This window comes from Monodelphis domestica, chromosome 1, assembly GCF_027887165.1.
Source record: "Monodelphis domestica isolate mMonDom1 chromosome 1, mMonDom1.pri, whole genome shotgun sequence".
Taxonomy (NCBI): domain Eukaryota; kingdom Metazoa; phylum Chordata; class Mammalia; order Didelphimorphia; family Didelphidae; genus Monodelphis; species Monodelphis domestica.
Window position 1 is genome coordinate 724,452,452 of NC_077227.1, and position 11,659 is coordinate 724,464,110.

Consider the following 11,659-nt stretch of genomic DNA (forward strand, 5'->3'; position numbering starts at 1 on the left):
CCTGTATATAGTTCAGGAAAGAATTTTTTAAAATGCTAAGAAATTTAAAATTACAATAATATCAGGAAACTACATTCAGATAATCTTCAGCAGTGTCAAAATGCTTTTGAAAGGCAAAAAAAGCCTTCGTATTTAGCTAATTTGGATTTGGCTAGAATGGGACATAGAAAGAACATCCAAAATAGGATAAGCAAACTGGATTCTAGACCTGATTCTGCCTCTAACTATAAATTATTGGCCCAAGATCACATGACATCTCTCTGGACTACAGATTCCTCACTAGTAAAATTAAGGAACTGGACCAGAAATTATATACAATGAAGAAGGAAAAAAATCACCAGTAGTGTCAGAGGATTTCTCTAAAATATTTCTTTTACATTCATTCACTAAACTATTACCAAAAAAAAAAAGTGACCAGGAAAATATCAGGAAACAGACAGGGAACCCAAAGACCTCCAACTAGGAAAAAATGAGCATCATTACACAAAGGGCAAAAGAGACACATAGTTGACATGAACAGGCATTTAACAAAGAACTTCCAAAAAAGGCACCTAAAATGATATTGAGGAAATGAATTATAAAAAACAAATTAAAGATGGGCTAATCATACAGCAAGTTCAAAAAAGAGAAGAAGGCTGCCATTGGCCTTATGGAAAGAGAGGGGTAAAGGCTGTACAGGATTAAAAGGAATATGCAAATTGTGCCTAACCTGAACTTAGAAAAAAATCTTTTAGGAAACAGATACAAGCATCGAGGGGTACTTTTGGCCAAATTTAGAAATAAGAACAGGCAAGCTTTCCCAACAACAATGCTCTACAGCAAACTACATCTGATTCAACAGTACTTGGCTTCCTGGCTCAGAGAACACCTGATCCACTGTGCTTACTACAAATAAGCATTTGATTTGGTAGAGCTAAAGACTCTCTCCTCAAACAAGCTGTCTCTCATGAACATGTCAAAAATGATACAAAAGGGAAGCAGCTAGGTGACTCAGTAGATGGACAGCCAGGCCTGGAGATGTAAAGTTCTGGGTGACCCTGGGCCAGTCTAAATATGTAACCCCCATTGCCAACCCTTACTGCTTCTTCTACCTTGAAACCAATATTTAGTGCTGTTTTTAAAGATGATACTTAGTATTGAGTCTAAAAAGATACCTAGTGATTCTATGATACCCAGTATCAATTCTAAGAAGATACCTAGTATTGATTCTGAGGCAAAAGGTGTAGGCAAACCATATGAAAGGCCTACAAAGATGTAACAATATAACACCGTTCAGACAACCCTCTAACTATAACTATCAAGATAAAACCTAAAACAGCAACAAGATGTAGAGATATATAAACAAATATTAACCACCTACATAAAATACTTCCTATGAGCTGTGAACCTTAAAAATTCTCAGACCCTACTTCAATTGTTTGGGTTAAGACCATTCCCCATTGGGACCATTCCCCATTTAGGCAGTGAAAGTACTTGATCAGGAATATGAGAACTCTACTTCACCATACTTAAGCATACCTTAGGGGAAGATAAAGTTGTAAACTCTTTGCTGAACAATGAAAAGTATCTAACCCATACTTATAGTAAGGCAAAAAGTTCTTAAGCTGTGCCTATTTTTAGAACTAATACAAAAGGGTGCTAAGTACCTATAAGGTCAGGCAACTTGTGAACTTACTCAGAGATTCTAGTCTACTCAGGTATGAATTACTCAAAAGATTAGTCTTCTTAGGTGTGAACTAAGAATGGTCTGTCCTTTGAAAAAACCGTCTACTGTGATTGGTAGGTGGGAGAACTTAGGCGAGGTGACATAGGAGAAAATTCCCTTTATAAGGAGATGAGTCTGTTGAAGAGAGGGGCTTGAAGGACAGTCTCCTAAAGGAGGCTCTTGGAAGAGTCTCTTGAGACAGTCTCTTGAAGACAGTCTGAGGGAGGCTGACTCTGGCTGGAACTCCCTCTGAGGAGACTCTGTCCCTCTGAATCCTTGCTTGGACAGATCTTGTGGTGAGTGATAAAAGACTGATCCCTCTCTTCCTAGGCTGGCTCATGCCGGCCTACGCTGGTATAGCCCTGTTCTCATTATTTCCTTTTTCTCTCTCTCTTTCTTTCTTAATTCCTCATTTGTATGAATTAAAATCTCTATAAAACCCAGTTGACTTGGGTATATTTTAATAATTGGGAATATTTCCCTGGCGACCACCTTATATATTGATTTAAAAACAAGACACTGTAGTGAAAACATTTCCAGCGGTCACAATTTACTCATCCACTCTTTTATCTACTACAATTTATATCTTCCACTATTTTAATCACTACAGTTTATGACAACCAACTATTTTAATTATCACAGAGCCAAACACTGTAAATACATTAGGAACACAAAGAGCTTCCACTGTAATGGAGGAAGACAACAAAGGGGAGCTGAAAGGAGATGAGATTGGGGTACGGGAATGGCTGGAATGTCAGGAAGCTGCAAAGAGGTCTAGTGACAGGCAAAATAAGGTGCAATGTTCAAATATCAGAGACATGTATGAGAGAGGAAAAGAGAGGCAGAGATAGACAGGCCAGCACAGAGATCAAAGGTATCCAACATGTTACTGGGGAAGAGCAGAGAACAAGTACAAGTAGCTCCAAGACCAGTGAAGTAGCTAAGTTTCCTTTCTGCTTTGGCCCAGCTGATGTGACAAAAGGAAAACTAATGCTATAAAGGTCAATACTGCATAGGAACCTGGAGTGTAAAATTTACAAACTAACATGTTAGATGTGGACAAACACAAGATGGAAGGACAAAACATTGACACCTTGAAGGTCAGTAAACATAAATGGATGGGAATAGCAGTACTAGGATACAATCTTAAAAAATGACAGAACAGTATGTTTGAATCCAAGGCAAACCACTCAATATCACGGTTATAAAATGTCTTTGCCTCAATCAGTGATGCCAAAGTTGATCAGTTCTATAAAGACCTACAACATCTAGAAACAAAGCCAAAAAAAAAAGTCACATTCATCATAAAGGACTGGAATGGAATTGGAAGTGATGAACAGATTTAAAGTATTAGATCTGGTAAACAAGAATGAAGAACTATTGGACAGAGGTTCACAATATGGTACAGTAGACAGCAACAGAAAACATTCCAAAGAAAAAGATCAAGAAAGCAAAATGGCTGTCTGAGTCTTTACAAATAGTTGAGTAAAGAAGGAAATGAAAAGGGATATAAGGAGAAAGAAAAAATACACCCAACTAAATACATAATTCCAGAACATAGCAAGTAGAAATAAGGTTTTCTTAACTGGGCAATGCAAAACAAAAGAATAGGAAAGAGATCTTTCCAAGAAAATACATCAAAGGAATGTTTCATGTAAAAATGGATATGATAAAAGACAAAAACAATAGGGTCTTAACAGAAATAGAAGCGATTAAGAAGAGGCAGCAAGAATATACAGAACTATACAAGAAAGAACTTAACATCACCAATAACCAGGATGGTGTGATTACTGAGCTAAAACCAGACATCCTGGAAAATGAAGTCAAGTAGGTACCCCTTAAAAAGTTATAAAATTCAACAGTAGCCACTGGATTGGACAAATATCAGTTTACCTCCCAACCCTATGGAACAGTGTTGGTGAACATTTTCAAGGTCAGTGTGCCCAAAGTCTTAACTTCAAGCTGCCTGTGACTCCCCTGCATTACCCCAGATGGTGGAGGGATGAAGTGCTTGCATTGGACAGCTAGATAGAGGGGTCAGGACATGCAAAAAAATGTCCTGGGGGGGGGGGGCTGTGGAGAGGAGGAACAGAGCATTCCTCTCCACACCCTGCCCTAGCCAACAGGGCTATAGAAGGACAATGCCCAAGAGTGTTCAACTTACTAAATAATTTATCATTTCACTTGCTAGCAAGGGTTATGCTTAAGATTCTACAAGCTGGTTTCAACAATATATGAACCGCTTATTACCAGAAAAGCAGGCTGGTTTTCAGAGGCATAGGAACTAGAGACCAAATTGCCAATGTTTTTTAGATAATGAAGGAAGCAAAGGAGTTACAGAAAAACATCTACAACTTCATTGACTACATTCAAGTCTTTGGCTGTGTAGAATACAACAAAATGTATAAAGTCCTCAAAGAGATAGGAGTACTAGATCACCTATATCTCTCGAGGAACCCATGTGCCTATCAAGAAACAACAAGTTAGTGGGGGAGCTGGGTGGCTCAGTGGATTGAGAGTCAAGCCTAGAGATGGGAGGTCCTAAGTTCAAATCTGGCCTCAGACACTTCCCAGCTGTGTAACCCTGGGCAAGTCACTTAACACAGTATTGACTCCAAGGCAGAAGGTAAGAGTTTTTAAAAAAATAATAATTAAAAAAAAACACAACAGTTAGAAACTACCATGGAAATGATTGGTTTAAGATTGGGAAAGGGGTATGAAAGTCAGGCTGGATGAATAAAAAATAAAAAATTAAGGTTGCTGGGAGAAATATCAACAATCTCAGATATACAGATAATACTGTTTTGATGGCAGAAGAATTAAGACTCTTGATGAAGATGAAAAGAGGAAGAGTATAAAAGCTGACTCTGGCTTGAAGAATAATAAAGAAAAATAAATTAATTAAATCTTGGCAACTGGTCCCATTACTTCCTGGCAAATAGAGGGAAGAGAAATGGAAGCAGTGTCAGATTCTATATTCTTGGGCTCCAAGATCACTGCAGATGGCTACTGCAGTCATGAAATTAAGAGAAGTTTGCTCCTTGGAATGAAAACTATGGCAAACTTGGACAGAATACTAAAAAGCAGAGATATTACATTGCAAGAAAGGTCCATATATTCAAAACTAGGTTTTTCCTATAGCACTGTTTGGTTGTAAGAATTGTAAAAGGAAAGCTAAGCACATAGAGCTGACACTTTGGACTTGTGGTACCAAAGAAGACTTTCAATAGTCCCTTGGACAGGAAGATCAAATCAGTCAATACCTAAGAAATTAATTTAAACTATTCACTGGAAAATCAAATACTGAAACTGAAGCTCAAATACTTTGGCCTCTGGATATACTTCTGGTGGCACCTTTATGAGAGGACATGGACCAAATTCATACAGAATGACAGTCATAGATGGGAAGTGATTGGCACCACTGAAAAAAACCATCTAAACTCATCTGATCATCGATTTGCCTGAGTAGATGAAAATATACTGAATACTCATAAAATTAAAGAACTGTCAGAACTGTTTAGAAAGTCTATCATCTCCAAAGTTTCCTTATCATTTAATCAAACAACATAAACACAACTACATATAACTTTCTTTCTAACTCTGAGGATTGGACTAGATCAGTGATGGCAAACCTCTGGCACAGGTAACAAAGATGGCATGCAGAGTACTCTCTGCGAACTGGTGCCCACTCTCCATACCCCATCCCAGTTCATTACTAGAAAAGCAGAGGGACTGGGGTGGAGCTGCTCACTCCTCCCCCTCTCTATGGTGCCTGATGACATTTTTTCACATCACCCACTCCCTCTGCCCAGCAGCCCAATGAGAGCACACAGGAGGAAGGTGGGCGCCTCATTGGTGGCAGAATTAGAGGGCAACAGAGTACTAGGGCCACTCCCCTCCCCCTCTCTATACTAGCTGAGGGCATTCCTCATTTCCCCTACCCCAGCAGGCGAATGGAAGCACTTTCTCCCTCCCCTGTGTGTGTGTTGGGGGGGGGGGGGGGAAGCACCCAGAACTGGAGGGGAGGGGCATGGCACTCAGTGGGGGGGGGGGCCAGCATGGAACTCCATCTCTAAAAGATTCACCATCACTGGACTAGATGGACTCTGAGATACCTTCCTCCTCTTAAGGGACTATCATGCTAATTCAATAACATTCTCATCTATCCTCTCATGTAACATGTGTAACATGATGTTACTTTTGAGACATTTTTATTGTGTAAAATTAGCTCAAATACACAGATGAAAACTGGAATGATCATGTTCAACACAGTAAATCTATCAGGTAAAATATCTAACATACTCAACAACAACCCAACTATGTTTCTTAACTGTTCTACCCACCCCTAGGCCAGGACAGAGGACTCTAGATAGTCCACTTCTATCACCAATGAAAACCTAGCCCACTGAAAATAGTTATTACTTGTATATGGAAAATAAAATCTTCTTTTAAAAAAATCAAATAATCTTAATCAGATTTTTAAAAGTCTTAAAAACACAAACACACACACACACACACACACACACACACATCTAGCCCCTCAAGCAAACCTAATACATCAAGACACAAGGCTGAAAGCTCATAGAGATCATGTTATTCATCTTATTCATCTTGTCAGCATTCAAAAAGAATCCTTAAACATAGAATATTCTTTATATTTGGTTAGTTGACCAAATCAATGAGATCAAACTGATCAATTCCATCACCCAGATGCAACACTGGAAGATTGATTTGGGGGGCTGTTTAATTGGAAGGCATGGACTTTAGGAAGGGATCTTAAAACTAATTTGCCTTCATACGAAATGAAAAATAAATGCTTTTAAGAGCACAAATACATATGGATTAAAAGAGAAAAAAATAAAAATAAAACAAGAAGTATAGTGCAAAAAATGTGATTTATATACTCTAATTCCTTGAAGACCAAGAGTTGGGCACTCAATATTCCATGTCTTCTCTAAAATCCATCCTCCAACCAACTGCCCATATGTCATTCCTAAAGCACAGGTAAGACTTTCCAGGTCAATTCTCCAATCAGAAAGTTCACAGTGCCTCTCTATTATCTTTAGGATCCAGTACAAACAACTTTGGCTGTCAACTTTTCTCTCAGTCCTTGAATGGACAGTACCTCCAGACTCACCACCACCTCTTGAAATCACAAGCTGTTTTTCCAGGTTCAGCTCAAATGCCACCTCCTACACTCATGGAAACCCTTCCTTCCTTCATCCAGTTCCACCCCCCAAGCCCTTTACATATTATATGTGTACATGCAGCAAACATTTCTTCTCCCCTCAAGTCTCCCATCACTTCTACCAGCCTCCAACCCCCAGATAAGGAAATTCTTACTTTACTGAGGAAATAAGGAGATATTTGATCAAACTCTTCTTTCATTCTCTTCAACTCAATAACCTTAGACATATCCCCCATTTACTCCTTTCCTCTAGTTTCTTGACAAATAGATGGTCCATCTACCACTTTATAAGTACCCTTGATTCCATCCTATTGAATTTCTCTAGCAGATTTCATCCTCAATCATCCATCCATCTTCTCTCAAAACTTCAATCTCTCATCTACTGATTCCTTCATTACTGCTTCCCAAAATCTCCAAGTCTCTCCCATTCTTATAAAATCTTCTATCATTTTTATAGTAAGATACTATAAACCATATATTTGATATTTGATAACTCTCCTTTCAACCAAACTCCTTGATGAAAAAACTCTATATTTGCCTTTGTTTCTTCTCCTCTCTCTCCTCAACCCTTTGTAATCTGGATTTAAATCTCAAATGCTCTCTCCAAAGTAATCAACAACCTCTTTAAATGTCAAATTAAATTCCCAGGTCTTCTACTGAAACAACACTGTTAACTCTCTCCTCCTCCTGGATCCTCTCTTCAACAGATTTTCCTGAAATCCCTCTCTCCTACTTTCCTTCTTCCTATCTGTCTGACTGCCCCTAATGTAGCCTCTCTTCTCTCTTGGAAACTTCAAAACCTCTCATGAGTTTAACTATCTCAATGCAGATGACTCATAGATCTATATATACCCATTCCCAGTACATCCCCCCAGTTTAATCCTTGTCAAACTAGATGTTCTGAAGAAACCTAAAACTCACCACATCCACAACCAAACTCATTATCTTTCCTCAAAAATGGTTCCCTCTTCTAAACTTCACTATTTCTGTGAAAGGTATCACCAAATTTCCAATCTCCTGGGTTTGTAACTTCAACATTATCCTTTTTAATTCCTCACTTAGCCAATCACTTTCCAAAACTAACAGTTTTTAACTTAAATTTAAGAGTCTCATCTTACCCTGACACTAAGCTACCACAGGCTCCCATTACTTCTGGCCTAGATTATTGCAGCAGTCTAACTGATCTCCTACCTTAATAAAGTCCCTCTCCACTCCATCTTCCCCACTGCAGCTAATGTGATTTTCCTTAAAACCCATCTATTCCTTCTGGACTAGATTCCAGGGTTCCTAGATTACTAGGGTAAAGTATAAACTGCTTTAACCAACTTTTAAAGGCCTTCCTTCACAACCTAATTCTAACCAAATTTTTGCAACTTCATTGGCCATGACTCCCCTATTTATTTCTTTGTTATTCATAATAACACTCCATCACCTCAAATTCATGGCTGTCAGTCCAAGATTCCAAACTTCAAGCATTATCTTCTACATGAAAACCTTTCCTGATCCCCCAAGTATTACTATGATGGAAGAACTTAAGACTGAACTGCTTTACATACATTCACTTAATAGTTATGCTGTAAGTGTATTTATGTAATTTTTGGCTACTCCCATTAAATAATGGCTAGACTTCATTGACCACTTTAAGGTTTTCAAAACATTTTGGATACTGTTTCATTTGAATATAAACTCTGAGTAAGGATTCTTTGTATCTTCAGTGCCTTTCAAATTGCCTGGCTTATAGTAGTAGGGCCTGAGTAACTGGGACTGTCCCCCCCAATAAGTTCCTTCAGGATAAACTTTTTAATTTTTGCATTTCTCTAGCTAGTGTCTAGCATAGTCCTGACACGTGGTAGTTGCTTAATGTTTGATTGACAAAGCACCCAGGACACAAAAATAGAAACACCTTTTCTTTGAATTAATTCTGGTTTGACGATGACAGAAAGTTATTTTCTCTTGATTAGTCTGCCACTTAAAACATCCTGAAATTCCAATTGTTACTGCTTTTATTTTTTAAAACTGTATTTAGATGTTTGTGTAAGAGAAAGTAAAAATCTTCTCCCTTTGGATAGAAGCTTCTTCCAAAGTCATCACTTCGGGAAGCCTGTAAGAGACACTTGGAGCAGCTATTTTTGCACAAAGGAGTCTTTGTTGGTACAATGGCTCCGACTCCGTTGTGTTCCAGAGAATCCTTTCACACCAATGACTCCATTAGAGACAGCCAGAATTCACTCTTCTTGGTCGAGTGCGGACTGATAACAGGTTCAGAGCTCGGTTCTGGTCAATATCACAGGGACTATTTGCTCTTCTCCCCCACTCCCCACCCCCGACCCGCGCCCCCAAGCCCTGGCCAGGGGATCTCAAAGTGGGACACTTCCAAGCCAATTCTGCAGCTCCCCATCCACGGGGCAGCTCCACCCCTGCTCCACCATATGTGGGCAAATTCCACACCCACCTATAGACTCAACCTATGCAATCAGGAACCCACCCCTGACCCACCATATATGGACAAACGCCCACCCCAACACACCGAGCACGACCAAACTCCGCCCCCTAAAGTCATGCTTAATCTCCCCACGCCTCCGAAGTTTACCACTGACCTCCCCCCAAAAAAGCCCCCCCAACGCCCTTCAGCGCAAGTCCCCCGAGGAGAAAGCCTCGGGGCAATCCGTTTCCCGACCCCGGGTTCGAGGCTGGCTCGGGCGGCGGCGCGCGGATTCGGCCGGACAGTGGACGCCCCCGGGCGGCCCGAGTAACTGACACGCGCGATGCGGCCGGGCAGCCCCCTCCGGCGCCTAGTCGCTCACCTTCAGGTCCTTCTTGGTCACGTCTATGTGGGACACAGCCCGGATTGTGCCCGACACCCAGGGCCACTCGTCCACGCGCTCCACTTCGAAGCTGTGGCCGCTGCCCACGCACTCCTTGGAGGCCGACACGCTGAGAAACCTCTTGCCCACCAGAACGGGCCAACTTTCCCCAAGCGTGAGCACCATGGCCGCAGCCGGGCAGGGGGCGTGCAGGCTCTGCTAGGGCTCGGCACAGCCGCCGCCGCCGCCGCCGGCTCCCTTTAAAGACAAACAAGGGGCGGCGGGCGGCGCGGGGGCGGCAGGGAGGGCCGGAGCGGAGAGGGGGAGGGGACGGCAGGGAGTGGCCGTCAGGAGGGCCGCCCGGAGGAGGCGGCCCCGCAGCCCCCGCCCCCGCCCTGGGCGCCGCCCCACCCACGCGGCCTTTAAAACCGCCCCGGGGGGGCGGCGGCGGTGGCGGCGACACCGGCCCTGGGGGAGGCGGCCAACGGCCCCGCCCTCGCACCCCGCCCTTTCCAGGCAGTCCCTCCCGCCCCGCCCGGACCGGGCCCCGCCGGGGATTTACCAGCCGGCGGCCCGCACCCTCGCCCTCCTCCACCGACCGGCGCCTTGCGCTCCCGACTCCCCCCGGCGCCCCAGGCTGGGCCGCTCGGCCGGCGCTCCAGCTCAGCGGACAGCAGCGCCTCCGACCGTGCTCTCCCTCCGGCTAGGTCCAAACGCTCTAGCCAGACACGCACAGTGCCCGTGCCCGCCCCGCTCCAGCCGCTGCCGCTGCTGATTGGGCGCTGCGAGGGGGATGGGCGGGGCTCAGAGGAGAATAGTCTTCGGCTACTGGTCGCTAATCTGGGGGCGGAGCCAAGGGGAAAACAATTCCTTGGCTTCCCCACCCCCCCTCGCTTCCCTCCCGCCCCCTCCCTGTCCAACTCCTGAATGACGCTTTCCCCCCCTCCCCCCCGCGTCGGACTGACTGCGCGGAGTCGAAGAGATCCCTCCGCCGGTGGCCTATTCTCTCCCAACGGGGCCCCGGAGACTACGAAAAGGAGTTCCCCCCACCGAGGTGCTCAACTTTATGGAAAGCAGAAGAGGAAGTCGCAGCACCCCAAAGGATCAATCACCTGGGAAGCTTTAGGGGCTTTTCCGTTTTGTTCTTTAGGATCAAGGACGCGTCTCATAGGGGGCGGAAGAATCTCGGGGGGGAGGGGAAAATCGCTGGAGAAGAGTTCTACGTGCGGTTCCAGGCGTACTCAGAGCGAGGGCGGAGTGAGGCGGGACCGACGCAAACGCTCCCGGGTCGGTTGGGCGGGGCTGGGATACGAGGGGAGGCCGCCGAGCCAGGTGGCGGCCGGAGGCGCAGGCGCACCCGGGGCCTTTCTGGTCTTGGAACGTGTATGGCCCGCCATCTTGAGTGAGATGAAGAATGGTCAAGCCCTGGTGGGGCCTGCGGGATTTGAAGGCAGTTGTAGAGACTTGACTTTGTTTAGAGCAGGGGTGTTATTGGAGGAAGCAGAAAGGCCCTAGAAGACTTGCATTGGGCAGGAGAGGTGAAGGGAGCCAGCAGCAGATGGAGTTGACAAAATGGAAGCCAACTGGTTAAGGAGTTGACTTTGAAGGACAAAGGAAAGAGACATGGCCTGAGATCAGCAGACTGCTGTTGTGGTTATATGTTACAGAACTGCCGTCAACAAGTTTATTTGAAGATTGTGTGTCTAATTAAATATAAAGTAGTAATTAGCAAAATTCTGGTTCTGGCTAAAAAAGAATTAAAAAGCAGATCAGTGTCTCAAACCAAGAGGAAAATCAGAAAAATTAATTTAATAAACCTAAAAGCACAAATTACTTGAATAAGAACTCCATTTTACAAAATCTTGGGAAAACCAGAAGAGTGGCAGAAATTAAGTGTAGACCTACATTTTATACTCTGATAAGCTCAACATGGATATTATTAAATATTAATGGATATTAAAA

General features: G+C 43.4%; 1 protein-coding gene across 3 annotated transcripts in view; it reads right to left on the bottom strand.

Moving 5' to 3' along the window:
* Positions 1-11,041, bottom strand: part of KDM3A (lysine demethylase 3A) — an 86,089-nt gene extending 75,048 nt beyond the window's left edge. The window contains exon 1 of one of the 3 annotated variants that reach the window (XM_056813189.1): positions 10,810-11,041. In XM_056813189.1, coding sequence (XP_056669167.1) covers positions 10,810-10,866 — 57 coding nt within the window. In that variant the 5' untranslated portion in view covers positions 10,867-11,041. Of the gene's footprint in view, positions 1-9,697; positions 10,208-10,259; positions 10,465-10,809 lie in introns of those variants that run through there. The other 2 variants (XM_056813192.1, XM_056813187.1) reach the window with 2 other exon arrangements.
* Positions 11,042-11,659: the final 618 nt, after the last annotated feature.